This window comes from Oryctolagus cuniculus, chromosome 16, assembly GCF_964237555.1.
Source record: "Oryctolagus cuniculus chromosome 16, mOryCun1.1, whole genome shotgun sequence".
Lineage (NCBI taxonomy): Eukaryota > Metazoa > Chordata > Mammalia > Lagomorpha > Leporidae > Oryctolagus > Oryctolagus cuniculus.
In genome coordinates, this window is record NC_091447.1 from 8,284,918 (window position 1) to 8,302,487 (window position 17,570).

Consider the following 17,570-nt stretch of genomic DNA (forward strand, 5'->3'; position numbering starts at 1 on the left):
CCGTGCTGCTGTAAGTCATATGCTAGAAATGGTAGTTAAGCTCTTCCTCGGCCCACTCCAACCTTCTACCCTAATTCCAGTGACGTAGAATTGGAAAACAATAGAGCCAGTGTTTTGTTTTTTGTTTTTTTTTTTTAAGAAAGCTTTTATTTAATGAATACAAATTTCATAGGTACAGCATTAGAAATATAGCGGTTCTTCCCCCCATACCCACTCTGCCACTCCCACTCCCATCCCACCTCCTACTCCCTCACCCATCCATTTTTCATTAAGATTTGTTTTTAATTAACTTTATATAAAGAAGATCAACTTAGAATATACTAAGTAAAGATTTCCACAATTTGTACCCATACAGACATACAACGTATGAAGTACCGTTTGCAAATAAATTTTACAGTTAATTCGCATAGTACAACACGTTAAGGACAGATATCCTACATGGGGAGCAAGTGCACAGTGACTCCCGTTGTTGATTTAACAATTGACACTCTTATTTATGATGTCAGTGATCACCCGAGGCTCTTGCCATGAGCTGCCAAGGCATTGGAAGCCTCTTGAGTCCACAAACTGTCAGTATTTCGACAGGGCCATAAGCCAAGTGGAAGCTCTCTCCTCCCTTCTAAGAAAAGTACTTCCTTCTTTGAGAGCCAGTGTTCTGATTCTGCTCTTCTGATCAAACCAGTGCTTGTGATGGCCGCCATTGAAACTTAGCGGAGGAGCCGTGGTGTAGGGAAAGTTAAATTGTCGAGGGGATATGGGCATTCTTTCCCTCGGGTCCATGAGGAATGAGAATCAGATAGCACGCAGAATTCACTCCCAGACGACCCAGCTGTAGGGCTGTCGGGTACAAAGGGCAGGCAGTCAGGGTACAAGCCACACAACCCTGACGGAGGGAGCAGCTTGCATACCTACCCGGGCAGGAGCCACCAAGATCTACTGTTGGAGTCAGGTCCGCTCAGTTCCATAGTTGCTGCACTGGAGAGTCCAGCCTGACGGAGAGAACCATATCCCAGTGCGGGAAATAGCAGGAGCTTCCCTGAGAATCATGGGATAAAATTAAGTAAATACGGGTGGTGGTTTATCTTCCAGGGTCAAGGATGTGTTTGGGAGTGAAGCTGATTTGTAGTGCTAGACTAACAAAGGCAAGGACCACCCTTTGGTATTACACTGGAAACGAAAATGTGGAGCAACACGTGTGCATCTACACGTGTGCACCCTTCTGTGAAAGCTGGTGTGACTGATTTCACGTCAACCCCTGTGCCTCTCCTCCTGTGCAGGAGTTGGTCTGTTCTTTGAACCCTCACCATAGCGACCTTTCTCTTTTCAGCCCCAGGCGGAACACGCATAGATGATGGTGACAAGACCAAGATGACCAACCACTGTGTGTTCTCTGCAAATGAAGATCACGAAACCATCCGGAACTACGCTCAGGTAGAGCCTGTCTTCCGGAGATGGCCCTTTTGTGTGGGCAGGGAAGAATGTGAACAAGACTGGGGGAAGCATTCAGGTTCAGGAACTCTGACTCACTGTGTCAGCAAGGATGTTAGTTAGCGCTTCAATATGCAAAGATCTACTCAACTGCGTTCAGCTTAAGACAGCAGACGTGGAGTCAGCATTGTGGTGTAGCAGGTTAAGTCACTGCCTGCAATGGTGTCATTCATTCCATATCAAGGTGCTGGTTTGTGTCCTGGCTTCCAATCCAGCTCCCTGCAGATGTGCCTGGGGAAACATCCGAGGATGGCCCAAGCACTTGGAACTCTGCTGCCCACACTGGAGAGCCAGATGGAGTTCCAGGCTCCTGGCTTTGGCCTGACCCAGCCCTGGCTGTTGCAGCTATTTGGGGACTGAACCAGCAGATGGAAGACCTCTCTCTCTATCTCTGTCTCTCTAACTCTGCCTTTCAAAAATAAATTTAAAAAAATTAAAAGACAACTAGCATTAAAGCTACAGGAAAATACTGTTTTTCAACCTCTCACCTGTAAAGGAATGCGGGAACCAGACGCTCGCAGCCATAGCTTGTGGCAATGTAGATTAGTCCTGTCCTGGGGAAAGCAAGTTTGCACTGTATCTTCCCTTTGACCCAGAAATGCCACTTGGGAGACTTCATCCGCAGCTGCGCTTGCATCTGTGTGGGTGACACAGGTGGCGTAGTCGCTGTGGGATTGCTTCTGTCAGTGTGGAAAGGTGAGCGCCGTATAGAAATCAACCGAGGACCAATTAAAGTTTGACACGTCGGATCTCTGGGCTGTTAGGTATTCTTGTAAGAAAATATTTGTAAATATTGAGAACCTGTGAGAGATTCAGTTCTCAAGTACATGAAGGCCTTGCAGATCAATGAGAGCAAGACAAGGAACCTGCTGGGAAAAAGTCACATAAGGCCAGGCAGCCCAGTGGAGAGGAAACCAGTCTTCAACCAGAGGAAGGCAGGATCAGCCTCACTGGAAACTGAGAGATTTGCATCAGAGTAATGAGATAAGATTTTGCGCTGGTGCCGTGGCTCACTAGGCTAATCCTCCGCCTTGCGGCGCCCGCACACCGGGTTCTAGTCCCGGTTGAGGCGCCGGATTCTGTCCCGGTTGCCCCTCTTCCAGGCCAGCTCTCTGCTGTGGCCCGGGAGTGCAGTGGAGGATGGCCCAAGTACTTGGGCCCTGCACCCCATGGGAGACCAGGATAAGTACTTGGCTCCTGCCATCGGATCAGCGCGGTGCGCCGGCCGCGGAGGGTGAACCAACGGCAAAGGAAGACCTTTCTCTCTGTTTCTATCTTTCACTGTCTACTCTGCCTGTCAAAAAAATTTAAAAATAAATAAATAAAAAGATTTTGCATGCATTGGGTTGGGTTGGTTAGAATTAAATCTGTGTCCCTAGAAAAGGTCAGGAAATGGTGGGAGTTGTTAGGTGGTACAGTCTGTGATACGTCGCCCTGTAAAGTTGGACCTCGCTGCATCTTGATAGGCTAGTATGTTGGAGTGTTCCTATTCTGCTTCTGTCCCTGACTTTTTTTTTAATTTCGTTAAGGCAGAGAGACACGGGGTAGGCGGGGATATCCGTCATCCAAAAGTTCACTTGCCAAATGCCCACAACAGCTGGGGCTGGAGCAGGCAGGAGCCAGGAGCTCTGTCCTTGTCTAGCATGTGGGTGACGGTGACTCCAGTATACTTGAGCCATCGCCTGCTACCTTCCAGGTGCATTAGCAGGAAGCTGGATCGGAAGCGGAGTAGCTGGGACCAACCCCAGGCACTTGGATGTGGGATGTGGACTTCCCCATCAGCGGCTTAATCTGCTGTAACACAATGACCGCTGCTACTGACCCCTCTCAAATTCAGTTGTTATTCCCAGCTTCAGCTCAGAGCAAGTACTAGGTCAATACCTCCCTTGTTAGACCTTTTGTGATGGCCTAGCTAGATGAAAGAGGCCATAGAATTAACCTCAGCCAAGTGATCAGAATTTTTTTTTTAAAGATTTATTTATTTATTTATTGAGAGGGAGAGACAAGAGTTCTTCCATCTTTTGGTTCCTTCCCCAAATGGCCTCAATAGCCGGAGCTGAGCTGATCTGAAGCCAGGAGCCAGGAGCTTCAGCTGGATCTCCCACATGAGTGCAGGGGTCTAAGCACTCGGGCCATCTTCTACTGCTTTCCCAGGCTCTCAGTAGGGAGCTGCATTGAAGTAGAGCATATGGGACTCGAACCAATGTGCATGTGGTATGCCGGCATTGCAGACAAAGGCTTAACCAGCTGCACCACAGCACCAGCCCTGATCTAACTTTTATGCTAGAAACCATATCATTTCTCATTAATGTGCACTAAGTATGGTAAGTCAAGTTGTTTGAGGTATGTGGCTATTGTGAATTTATACTTTAAGAAATTATTTTTCAGGGTTGGCGCCGTGGCTCACTTAGTTAATCCTCTGCCTGCAGCGCTGGCATCCCATATGGGCGCCAGGTTCTAGTCCTGGTTGCTCCTCTTCCAGTCCAGCTCTCTACTGTGGCCCGGAAAGGCAGTGGAGGATGGCCCAAGTGCTTGGGCCCCTGCACCCGCACGGGAGACCAGGAGAAGCACCTGGCTTCTGGCTTAGGATCGGTGTAGCTCTGGCCATAGCAACCATTTGGGGGGTGAACCAATGGAAGGAAGAGCTTTCTGTCTGTCTCTCACGCTAACTCTATCTGTCAAATAAAAAAAGAAAGAAATTTTTTTCATTACATGACATTTTAGTGAAGAGATTTCTTACCCTTTTTAAACAAAGGTTTATTTATTCATTTGAAATGCATAGTTAGTGTGAGGGAGGGAGGGAGGGACGGACGGACAGAAAAAGAGAGATCTTCCATATGCTAGTTCACTCCTCAGATGGCCACAACAGCCAGCTTTGAGTCCTGGCTGCTCCTTTTCAATGCAGCTGCCTACTGATGGCCTGGGAAAGCAGTAGAAGATGGCTGGGCCTGGCCGAAGCCAAGAGCCAGGAGCTCCATCCAGGTTTCCCATGTGGGTGGCAGGGACCTTAACATTTGGCCATCTTCTGCTTTTTCCCAAGCTTATTTTATTAGCAGGGAGCTGGATCAGAAGTGGAACAGCGGGCCAGCACTATGGCATAGCAGGTAAAGCTGCCGTCTGCAGTCGGCTCTGGTATTTAGCAGAAGTTATTATAATCATCATTTTATATAGTTATGATATTTAGGAGAAGCGTAGATCTTTCGGATCTACCAAGTAACAATCATTGCCTGCTTGCTCCTTGCCACAGAATTTCTTTGAGGATCAAATGAATGCAAACACAAGGTACATGATCCCTTGTTTGATTTCCAGTGCCAACAATCAATTAAGAAGTTCTAGAGGGGCCTGCGCTGCAGCACACTAGGCTAATCCTCCACCTGCGGCGCTGGTACTTCAGGTTCTAGTCCCGGTTGGGGGGCCAGTTCTGTCCCGGTTGCTCCTCTTCCAGTCCGCCTCTCTGCTGTGGCCCGGGAAGGCAGTGGAGGATGGCCCAAGTGCTTGGGCCCTGCACCCGCATGGGAGACCAGGAGAAGCACCTGGCTCCTGCCTTCGGATCTTCGCAGCACTGGCCATAGCAGCCATTTGGGGGGTGAACCAACAGAAGGAAGACCTTTCTCTCTCTCTCTCTCATTAACTCTGCCTGTCAAAAAAAAAAAAAAAAAAAAAAAGTAGTCCTGGAGGAAACATCCCTACCATCTTCCCATACGCAGAGATGAAGGAGTTCGCCTCTTCCTGGTACCTAAATAGGACAGTTTCTTTGTACAGATTTTTTTTTTCATGTGGAATATGGGTCTCTGAGGAAAACTTTGATTTGTGGTTTCTGAGTTTAAAAATTATTGCCTACGTGTAGATCAGCAGAAAAAAAAACTGGGTCAGCAGTGTGGTGAGGCAGAGAGAAGTTAAGTGGACAGGAATGTTTCAGTGGGAATTCACGTTGCATGTGGGTAGCTCACTTTGTACTTTGTAGCTGAATGACGTTTGAATGCAGAGGGTTTTCATACCACGTCATTTCTGTTTTCTGCGGCATGTCAGTTCGCTGCCCGGGTGGTTTGTTCTTTCCCGGTAAAAGGCAGCTGCAGTTTCTCCTGTCAGTCTCAGACTCCATGCTGATCACCTGGAGAAGCAGGGGTAGTCACAGCACAGAAGTCTCCTGGGAGTGTGTCATGATTGGAAGAGCAAGGCAGCTATGAGAATAATATTTACAGAACCCCTACTTCAACAAGAGCATCGGTCAACGTAACCCAGCTGTCTCAAGCCCCACTGGCAGGCAGTTGTAAACTACTCAGCTTTAACCGAATGCCGGATTGTAGGGCCAGTAATCCTTTCCTGCCTGGAGTTAGAACTGTTCCTGATCTGTGCCATTGTATCTGGAACTCCTGGTTTCGGTTGTTGTCCACATCTGTGTCTCACAGTTTAAAAATCCCATTCAGTTCATCTTCACCAGAGTTACTTTTGGTTTCTGTGTCTGTTATATTCCTGAGTGAATTTGGCCCTGTTTGTTCCCTCAGTCCTAGTAACTCCTTTGAAAAGCTCATAGCTCTCATATCACAGGGTCAGCCCGTCTTCCCACCTGTTTTTATTTTTATAGATCTACAACGTGGTCATAACGAATTTCTACCCCTCCTTCCGTGCTTTCTAAAATTGCTTACGGGATATGTTCTGGTTCTCTTTCATGTTTAGGTCTTCAACAAACTCATCAGGAGGTACAAGTATTTGGAAAAGGCATTTGAGGATGAAATGAAAAAGGTAAATATTCTAATGATAATACTTATCTATTCAAGGTGACAAATGGGAGGGAACACAAAATTTGCATTCACAATGGTATCAGGAAGGGCTGGGGACATAGTAACTTTTTGGTAAATGTTTAATAAATTGTCAGCTTTCTGCAGGAAGAAATGTATGACCGTTCCGGGCTTTTTCCATTACTCTAACTAATACGAGACAGTGTGCTTGTTTGGTAGGCATAGTTTTACACAACAGGACCTCTGACCTCATAGAGCCTAAAATCACAACCAGAGATTACAGACACAAAAGGAAAATAAATATATCTTGGAGCCGGCGCTGTGGCATAGAGTGTAAAGCTGCCACCTACAGTGCCTGTATCCTATATGGGCGCTGGTTTGAGTCCCGGCTGCTCCACTTACTGATCCAGCTCTCTGCTTTGACCTGGGAAAGCGGTGGAAAATGGCCCAAGTCCTTGGGCTCCTGCACTTGTGTGGGAGACTGGGAGGAAGCTCCTGGCTCCTAGCTTTGGCCATTGTGGCCAGTTGGGGAGTGAACCAGCGGATGGAAGACCTCTTTTTCTCTCTCTCTCTGCCTGTCCTCTCTCTGTGTAACTCTAACTTTCAAATACATAAATAAATCTTTTTTTTTTTTTAAAGAAAATAAATATATCCTGAGGTAAGACAGCTGGGGCGATTTAGGAAAAGTTTGTTAAAGCAGGAAGCTCAGTTAGTACTCAGCAGAATTCTTTAAGTGGAGAAGACACAATTCGGTAAGGAGGATTAAAAGCATGTCTTTGGAGGTGGGGTTCATAGGCATCAATCTGGGTGCTTTTCTCCATCAGTAAAATAGTTGTACCAGTGTACCTTAGGGTTGTTGTAGGAGTAAATGCAATAACATTCAAAGTGCCCAACAGGGTTATTAGCCCCTACCGAGTCACCATATCCCAGGCAGCTCCTTCTGAAAATTCTTTTCCTCATTGCAACATGGCTCCTCCTCCGATCTGGAACTCTTCTGCTGTCTATGTCCAGCACTCACTGTGCTACCTTGTTACAGATTTCTGCATTCCTACTTTCTTCAGCTGTAGCTATCTGCCTAAGTAAGGAAGTAACCACACTAAGTGACTGCCAAATCTTCCCCATTTACTCACCCTATCAGTAATATTAAAGAACATGTTAGCAGCAAACCATTTGTTAATAAATTCACATAGTCCCTGACCCAGCTCACCATTTGTAAAAATCCTTCGGCACGGATGTATAAAAGTTGTGTAAGCAAAGATTAGAAAGTTCATGGGAAATATGTTTGATGAAAAAAAAAATGCAGGGATTTCAAAATAGCTTTGCATCTAGGTAAATTTACCTCTTAATTTCATTCTGCACAAGCCTTTTGAAGTTCTCTCCTGTAAAAGCTTTATCAGTATTGTGAAATAGCCTAAATGGTTTTGGGTAGGAGACTGGTTAATTATATGGAGGTCTGTCTGTACAGGTAGTGGAATGCCAGGCAGCTTGTTAAAGGAGGCGGCGTGAGCCCAGGAGTTGATGAGGGAGAAGGCCCGTGGTAAATCAAGTGAAAAGGCAGCGCTTAGAGCAGATTGACCGTGGGCATGCTGCCTGATTTCTTTGTGTTCCACTGCCTTTTCTGTAACTGGGGAACTGGGCACCTGAGGGATCAGAAAGATGTCTGGTGCAGACAGCAAGTGTTAGCTATCCTCAGCACTTCATACAGTAAAAACAGTATGTGTGTCTGCATGTAATTATTTACAAAACATAGGCATATACTATGTGTGTATCCATGTGAAAGGCAGGCATACTTGTCCCACTGCTGCTAGCTAGTTCTAAGGGGGTATTTGTTACATTGTATCATTCTGCCCTGATGATCTTGTCCAACAACCATGTGTTATTTTTTTCCAACATGAAAAAATAATTTTAGTGGAAAATGAATGATTTATTCTTTGCACTGCTAGGTGCTGAAAAAGATGCTTGTTTAATGTAGGAATGGAAATGTTGAAGGAAGAATTACGTAAAGAGTTTAATTAAGCCTCACCATGTCTATTAATATCACTCATGTGTTTACATCTCTCCGTTCATGTGAACCTTGAAAACTTTTAACCATTCCTCTCATGATGAATATGATTGCAAGAGTGACTTTTTTTTCTTCCTAATATTTCCATCGGTTTTTTTTTACAATTTTTTTTCTTTTTTTTTTAACTTTTATTTAGTGAATTTAAATTTCCAAAGTACAGTTTATGGATTACAATGGCTCCCCCCCCATAATTTCCCTCCCACTCACAACCCTCCCATCTCCCGCTCCCTCTCCCATTCCATTCACATCAAGGTTCATTTTCAATTATCTTTATATACAGAAGATCGATTTAGTATATATTAAGTAAAGATTTCATCAGTTTGCACCCACACAGAACACAAATTGCCAAATACTGTTTGACTAGTCATATCATTAATTCACATTGAGCTACACAGTAAGGACAGAGATCCCACATGGGGAGTAAGTGCACAGTGACTCCTGTTGTTGACTTAACAATTTGACACTCTTGTTTAAGGCATCAGCAATCTCCCCAGGCTCTAGTCATGAGTTGCCCAGGCCATGGAAGCCCCCTGAGCTCGCCAGCTTTGATCTTATTTCAACAAGGCTATAGTCAAAGTGGAAGTTCTCTCCTCCCTTCAGAGAAAGGTACCTCCTTCTTTGATGGCCTGTTCTTTCTACTGGGATCTCACTCGCAGAGATCTTTCATTTAGGTCTTCTTCTTTTTTTTTTCTCCTCCAGAGTGTCTTGGCTTTCCATGCCTAAAATACTCTCATGGCTCTTCAGCCATATCCGAATGCCTTAAGGGCTGATTCTGAGGCCAGAGTGCTATTTAGGACATCTGCCATTCTATGAGTCTGCTGTGTATCCTGCTTCCCATGTTGGATCGTTCTCTCCCTTTTTTATTCTCTTTTTAAAACCAACTCTGTCATAAAAATGCAGCCTCTAATTGGAATGTTGTACAGTGTAGTTAATTAATTTAGAATGATCTAATTTATCCCATTTCATTGCAATTAAGTATATTTCTAAGTGAATGGGAGTTTTATTAATATACTTAAAGAAATGGTGTTAACATTTTAAAGCTACTTTTCACTCATTTTTAAAAAGATTTTGTTTATTTATTTGAAGAGAAGAGTGACAGAGAGAGATAGAGAGAAAAGTAGATAATTGTCTATCCACTTTTCACTCCCCAAATACCAGCAACAGCAGGGGCTGGGCCAGGCTGAAGCCAAGAGCCTGGAACTCCATCTTTGTCTCCTGCATGGGTGGCAGGGGCCCAAGTACTTGGACCATCATCTGCTACCTTACCAGGCACATGAGCAAGGAGCTGGATTGGATTTTATTTGAAAGGCAGAGAGACAGAGAGCTCTCATACTCTGGTTCAGTCCCCAAATGGGGACTGGGTCAGGCTGAAGCCAGGATCCCAGGACTCTACCTGGATCTCCTACCTGGATGGCTGGAACCCAAGGACTTGGGCTCCCAGGTGTTGCCTCCTAGGGTGTGCGTTAGCAGGAAGCTGGATTGGAAGCAGAGTAGCCAGGACTGTCACATAGGCACTCCAACATGGCATGCGTGCTTTGCAAGCCATCATTGGCAGCTGCAAGCCCATCCCAATTTGTTGACAATTTAATAGGTGTGGATTGGAAGTCAAATGGACAGGTTTGGTTCTAGTTCTGCCACTTACTTGGCATGTAAGTAGTTGGCGACTCCCCTAGCCTCTGTGCAGAGTAATTCTCCTTTGGCCATTGAGGAATCCTGACCGTTGCCCTACCCACCTTACACAGTTGGTGAGGGAGTTGTGCCAATAGTATGTGAGTCTGCGGAGAGGTGAAATGGAGAGCTGGACCAGAGGAGAGCACACCACAAGACTGGCTGCTCTCAGGATCCAAAATGGGAAGTGGGGTGTAAGCCCCTTGCTTTTGGCTTTCATTCAAAATTTTGGGGGTCGCTGCTTTTCTCAATTGCCCTCTCTGGAAAGTAAGGCCCAGAGGGCCCCAGGCGGCATCCCCCTTGCGGCCTTGCTCTTCCAACCGTGTTCTGCCTACTTCCCACAGCCTCATTAGGAGCTGGCTTCACCCTTCTCTGTGCTGTCATCCCCAAAGCTGGTTGGTCAAGCCGCATGAGCCAAGGTTTGCAGCGTGCAAGCCCATGATTGGTCTACAGAGGCCATCAGCATCTTAGAGACCATTTTCTCCCTCAGTGGCCTTGCCCTGAAGATGAGTGGATGCTTTGGGCAGACAAATATGAGCTGTCCAAAAGTGCATGTCCTGGCTTTCTTTTCCTGCCATAAAGAAAGTCCATTCTTCCCCGAAGAAAGTAGGTGCATGTGGCCAGGGGGAAGGGGAACCTCTAAAGTAGTGACAAATGTGAGATGTAATGTGTTTCAGAAAACATCGTGCCTGTTGTGTATTCTTACCTGTTTATACATACAGAGTCAAATGCAAATTTTCATTTTCTTTTTAAAGACTTGTTTTTTATTTATTTGAAAGGCATAGTTAGAGAGAAAGAGAGAGAGAGAGCGCTACCATCCTCTGGTTCACACCCCTGATGGCCTCAATGGCTGGAGCTGGGCCAATGCAAATTCAGGAGCCGGGAGCTTCTTCCATGTCTCCCATGTGAGCACATGGGCCCAGGGACTTGGGACATCATCTGCTGCTTTTCCCAGGCACATGAGCAGGGAGCTGAATCAGAAGTGGAGCAGCTAGGATTCGAACCATTATCTTGTTGGGATGCCGGCCTTTAACCCGCTGCACCACCAAGCCGGCCCCCATATGCAAATTTTGTATGTACACGGTGCCACGTGTCACTTTGTTCCCATTAGTAGTATCCATGGCTGTGTGTGAGCAAACTCAGAAGAAAGATGTGTCTGGTAAGGGTCCTTTCCATATCCCATTTGTAGCTGGAGATGTGGTGACTTCAAAGAGCTTGTGGGAAGATCAAAAGCAAGTGGATTCTAGCGCAAAATATTCTCGAGATTCCTGCATAGGCTTTTCATAATACGGGTCCTCCGTGGACTTCCTGAAGCCCCTTTCCATGTGTGTTCCCAGTGAGGGGTAGCCCTGCTTCGCCTGTGCCCGCGTGTCCGCACAGCATCTCACCACCGGCGGATGGCTGGCTTGCTGTTCCCCGACTGGAGTCCCATGCTTGCTACACACGGTTTCTTTTGTTTGACCCGCAGCTTCTCCTCTTCCTTAAAGCCTTTTCTGAAACGGAGCAGACAAAACTGGCGATGCTCTCCGGGATCCTGCTGGGCAACGGAACCCTTCCCGCCAGCATCCTCACCAGCCTCTTCACCGACAGCTTGGTCAAAGAAGGTAATTTTGCAAAAAAAAAAAAAAAACAACAACAACAAGAGCCAGCAGTCGCTGGTAGACCACCAGGGGCTCCTGCACAGAAGCAGAATGCCTGCGTGTGGGAGGGGGCGCTTCAGAGAGCTCCCGGGGAGAAAAGCCACATGCATTCAAGTGTCCGCCACCGAAATGAGCCGCTCTTTCCTGTCCATTCTCCGTGAGCTCTTTGGAAGTACCCTCATGAATAGTCCCTCCAGTAATGAAAGGAGGAGTGTGTAGGAAACCGCACACACCTGCACAGAGACATTTAAAGGCTACCAGCAAGTTAGAGTGGCAGCTGTCAATACTCAGTGCGGAGTTCGGGTTGAGCTGGTCCAGACCATTTCTCTGTCCCGCTATGTCGGGACGATGCTTCATCATGTAGGGCCATTTTCTGCTTCCTGGGACGCTTAACCTTTTTGTCTGTCCTTGGACACAAAATGCCAACCGGTAGCGCTTTTCTTTTATGTGCTGTACCAGCCCATACAGGGCTCCTCCCAAACAGTGCCTCCTCCCCCTAACAGGACCCCCCTTTCTCAGCTGTTTGCTTGGGGGTCCGGGGAGACCTATGCTCAGATGTTTTCTCGGATGTCACTTTAGAGATGGGAGGGTTTCTGAATGGAGGCAGGGCGCCTGCATCACAAAGAGCCAGCCCCCTTGTAATTCCAAGGCATCCAGAGTTTGACAGCCATGCAGGCAATGATTTGGTTATAGAATAAAACAAAAGTGGCCTGTTTTCTTCTATGAAGGTAATAATTTTCCAATTATAATGCAACACAAAGCATTATTTTTCCTTAAAAATAAAATTAAAAGGCCTTTTGTGAGACCATCTTTTATTTATTTTTTTTTCCTTGAGAACATGAAGAGTTTTCCTCCTACGTGTGTCAGGTCCTAGCCTTGTTCATGCCTGTAATGAAAGAGCTTATGGTTTTCTCGTGACTAAGTACTAAGTAAAGAATTGTGAATCAAGAAACAAAGGGTATTCAGAAATCCTCTATAGCTTTTTGACTTAAAATAGTGTAGACGTAATGACAGTCTGGACTCTGTTGCTGGTATGTTGTTAATATTGCTGTTGAAAGTGTTCCTGAAGACAATTCACCATGTGTCACACATCTGTCGCTAGCCATGTTACACACAGAGACACAAGATAGAGTACAAACATTAAATGTTAATTATAGTGAACGATCCCAGCAATCATAACAGAAAATACTTGCCTCTGAGCTTGCACTAAAATCTTGTGACATCTGCAACTTCCTTTCACATGTATCCAGAAGTGCAGTCATTAGATGTAGGAAAGCAAATATTCTAAATAAATTATATTTATAGATGTTATAAATAAAGCAAATATTCTAAATAAATTATTGTATGTAGTATAGCAAATAGAGCAAAATATTGACAGCTAACAGATTTTAGGTGCATGCGATTGGCTCAGCTTTTCAATGTCTGAGAATTTCTATAGTAAAACCTTAGGTGGGGAGACAAGAAGAAGATCTGCTATGAGAGGAACATGGCGCTGGTATCATGCAGGTCTTCCATATAGTGCACCTTCTTTAGAAACCAGAGGTTTAACTGCTTGCTTCCTGCTTGGAAGAGCATCAGGAAACTGTCTTTCCCCAACCTCGTACCCAACAAATGGCCAAGAAAATAGCATCGTCTCACTGTGTGGAATGAACCAGCTTTCCACCATGAGACATTTTTAATGCAAAGGAGTAGTTTGGTTGAAATGTAGATTTTTAAACTCCCACTTTCTAGCACACTTTACTTTTCTTACTTTAATAAAGATTACAGAATGGTGTTAATTTGATTTTCATTTAGTTACATAAGTTTAAATTTTATATTGATTTAATAAACTAATGATACTGTTTTTAAAAAATCTATGTTAAGTAGTTATCGTAAAAGCCTCCAGCTTATAATGCATATTTGATTGTCACGGCCATGATTTTTTTTTTCTCCTAGTTCCCCTGTTTATTCAAGTGAGGGAAATCTGCCAGAGTTGACGTCTCTATCAGTAGTGGATCAGTCCGATGCCTTTACTTGCACATAGCTGGAAGATGAGGGCATTTATTTCCGATGTAGCAATAAATATAGAAGCAGCACAAACAGAAATACCACTCGGGCCTCGTATTTTCCCCCAGTGTCATTCATGGCCTCAGCTCCAGCTCAAAGGTGGTTTCTCGAAGGCCACCAACAATAGTGGAACCTTCAGTTCAGAAAAACCAGCTGAGCATTTCGTCCGTGCCTTAACTCTTCACCAAAGAAATGCAACATAAACATAGACTTTGAGATTTCCACAGATCCTGATTCTTTGTATTTGAAAATAAATCAATAATATAAATGGGGATATGTGATGCAATAGTTTTCTAATTAATATAACTATCTTCATAACTACTTTTAAAAATCCAGGAAAAAAATATTTGGTTTGGAATAGCCTTAGTATAGCTTAAGGGTATTTTTAAATTCTCTTTTACAAAAAGGAATATTGTAAAGTATATGATGCGTGTTCATCTATAGCTGTACCTATAGTGGTCACTGTTAATTTTTTGTTTGTTTGTTTTTTAAGATTTAGTTACTTGAAAGGCAGAGAGAATCTTCCATCCGCCAGGTCACTCCCCAAATGGCAACAGCCAGGGTGGCAGGGGCCCAAGTGCTTGGGCCATCATCAGCTGCCTTCTCAGAGGCGTTAGCAGGGGTCTGGATCAGAAGTTACAGACAGGACTTGAACCAGCACTCACGGGATATGGTTTACTTTATTGAGCTTCACAACCCCTGCTTTAAATAGGAAACACAGAGGGAAACAGGTGGGACCACTGAAGACACTGGGCTTTAAAAAGGTTTTTGATCAAGATAAAAGTAAATAATTTTTTTGAAGGTTTATTTTATTTACTTGAAAGGCAGAGGTAGAGGGAGGGAGACACAGAGAGAGATCTTCCATCTACTGGTTCACTCCCCAAATGGCCGCAATGGCCGAAGCTGGGCCAGGCCAAAGCCGGAAGCCAGGAACCTCTTCTAGGTCTCCCACTTGGGTACAGGGACCCGGGCACTTGGGCCATCCTCCACTGCTTTCCCAGGCCATCAGCAGGGAGCAGTTAGAACTTGGACCAGCACCCGTATAGGTTGCCGGCGTCACAGGCAGCTGCCTTACCTGCTATGCTACAATGCTGGTTCTGAAAATAAGTTCAGCCAGCACCATGGCTCACTTGGCTAATCCTCCGCCTGTGGCACCGGCACCCCGGGTTCTAGACCCGGTTACTCCTCTTCCAGTCCAGCTCTCTGCTGTGGCCCAGGAGGGCAGTGGAGGATGGCCCAAGTGCTTGGGCCCTGCACCTGCACGGGAGGCCAGGAGGAGGCACCTGGCTCCTGCCTTCGGATCGGCGAAGCGCTGGCCGTAGCGGCCATTAGGGGAGTGAACCAACGGAAGGAAGACCTTTCTCTCTGTCTCTCTCTCACTGTCTATAACTCTACCTGTCAAACCAAAAAAAAAAAAAAAAAAAAAAAAAGAAAGAAAGAAAATAAAGAAATTCCCAGTTGTAATCAGGTAGCAAGGCGTGAATCCAGGAATATTTTCAGCTTTATTTTTCCGTTGTCCCCAGTCGAGGCTTCAGTTATTTGTCCATCTCAGGGAAGCTCGCAGACCTGCGCAGGAGAGGAATGAAATCCTGTGTTTTGTTTCTGCAGGCATTGCGGCCTCGTTTGCTGTCAAGCTTTTCAAAGCCTGGATGGCAGAGAAAGATGCCAACTCTGTCACCTCTTCCTTGAGAAAAGCCAACCTAGACAAGAGGCTGCTTGTGAGTGCCTTCTGCTTAGGGTATCGCGGGCACCCTGCTTCTGGGTGGGGGTTGGTGGTGGGGTTTCTTGCGAGGGCCCTGGGCTGAGTGGATTTGCTGTGAGAATGGCAAATAGAAACTAACTCCATCCTCCTTTCTCAAGTGAACCAGCGGCATGATAAACTGAAAGCTCCCAGTGACTAGGAGACACTTCTAAACCTGGGAGCTGTTGTTGGCGCGCTGAATATTCTAGCAGAACTAAAACTTGGCGTTGTAACCAGTCAGTGACTTTGTAGAAACTTAAGCTGTTAACATGATAAAAATCCCATCAGCCTCACCTAATTAGATTACTTACGGTGTCCTGGGCAGGCGTTAGCACTGACCCCCAAACTGGTGGTGAAAGACTTTACCGACAAAATAGGAGTTTCTAGAAGTTTCACCTAGATTTCTCTAGAAATACTTAAGCTGTTTGAAGAGAGCAAGCAAGTTCACTGTTCAGGCGAAGCTTCCATTGTTTGCATTCCTTTATGGGGACTTTTGTGTCTTGCCATCTTTGAATTTTTCAAAGAAAACCAAGAAAAGTAATTTGTTCTTATCATTTCTGACTGCTCGCTTGGAACCCTTTTCTGGTAGAAGTGACAGCTGTGTAGTCATCAAAGCTTGCTCTGAGTGTAATGGCTCTGTTACAGTTCTAGGATGAACTCTTAGACACCACGCACCCCACCACCTCCCTCTCACAGCATCGCTTCCCTTTTTCTCTCCTATTGTACAAAGTTGGGCTAATTCTAGAACTGTCTCTGGAAATAATTTTAACTATAAACACTTGGCTTGGCATTTTCAGTCACTTAAAATCCCTTTGTCTCCTGAAAAGCAGTAATCCCGTTTATGTCACTTCAGTCTTCAGATTGTGACAAAGAAAATGAAGCCTGGATTCTAGTTCCTTTGTGTGGGTGATTGTGATTTGCATTCAGCAAATATTTCCTGCCAGGGGAGGTCCCAGAAGCCCCTATCCAGAGGCCTTAGGGCAGATCCCAAAACCACGAACCCTGGTGGGGAGGGATCTGGCTTCTGGTTCTAAGCCTGCCCTAGTTGGTGCCTTTCCACCCTGGGGCTCCAGCTCAAGGTGCAGCTCCCAGCTGGGCCGTTCTGTTTTGGCGACAGAGGACAGGGCCACAGAGTGCTGTGAACTCCTTAGGCACATCCAAAAGTAAGGTCATTGGCACGCCTGGCAGCGAGGCGGCAAATCCAGCCCCTCCTCCCGACTGCTCCCAGCTCCTGCAGACAGGCATAGCAAGGAGGAGGGGGCCTTGGATGCTCCCCTGAGGGAGAGCAGGTGCAGCCTGCTGAGTTTAAGTCACTTCACTTTGTTTAAAGGGAAAAAAAAAAAAAAAAAAAAAAAAACACGTGGCCATTCTTGGCAGGCTTCTGTGTGTTGGGAGTGAGACTCATGGGTGGTTGACGCCAGCAGCGCCATCTGCTGCGTGAGGGCAGGAATTGTCTGTGCGCTGGGCTCTGCCTGCGCCAAGAGTTGTTGGGTGAGCACACGAAGGAGGAACGGGAGCAGCAGTTTCACTCTCCAGGGAGAAATGTTTGTTTCCTGAACATGTGTGTCCAAATTGTCTTTTTTTTTTTTTTAATTATTTATTTGAAAGGCAGAGTAACAGAGGCAGAGGCAGAGAGTGGTCTTCCGTCCTCTGGTTCACTCCCCAAATGGCCACAACAACCCAGAGCTGGGACCATCCAAAGCCAGGAGCCAGGAGCTTCTTCCGGGTCTCCCACGCAGGTGCAGGGGCCCAAGGACTTGGGCCATCCTATACTGCTATCCCAGGCCATGGCAGAGAGCTGGATTGGAAGCGGAGCAGCCAGGACTTGAACTGGCACCCATATGGGATGCCAGTGCCACAGGCAGAGGATTAACCTACTGCACCATGGTGCCAGCCCCGAGGGACTCACATTCTGATTCTCAGGAATGGATGATCAACTAGATAAACAAGGAAGACGTGTATTATGATAAAAAGTAGGAAGTGCTATGGGAGAAAATCAAGTAGGGAACCATGAGAGCAGGAGCACGTGGGATGCGTTTTTCACTGGGCTGGGCTGGTCTCCGTGACTCGGTGATGTTTGTGTGAAGGCTCGGTGGAGGGGAGGGAGGGAGCAGGTGCCTCGAGGAACAGTGTTGCAGGCAAAAGGAACAGAAGGTACAACAGCCTGGAGGCATGGCGTGTTGGGG

General features: G+C 46.0%; 1 protein-coding gene across 7 annotated transcripts in view; it reads left to right on the forward strand.

Annotated features, from left to right (window-relative positions):
- BZW2 (basic leucine zipper and W2 domains 2) overlaps window positions 1–17,570 on the forward strand; it is a 72,324-nt gene that overhangs the window by 28,226 nt on the left and 26,528 nt on the right. For all 7 annotated transcript variants that reach the window (XM_051832559.2, XM_070059577.1, XM_070059580.1 and 4 more), the window contains 4 exons: window positions 1,328–1,431; window positions 6,166–6,231; window positions 11,426–11,561; window positions 15,252–15,361. In XM_051832559.2, coding sequence (XP_051688519.2) covers window positions 1,328–1,431; window positions 6,166–6,231; window positions 11,426–11,561; window positions 15,252–15,361 — 416 coding nt within the window. The remainder of the gene's footprint in view (window positions 1–1,327; window positions 1,432–6,165; window positions 6,232–11,425; window positions 11,562–15,251; window positions 15,362–17,570) is intronic.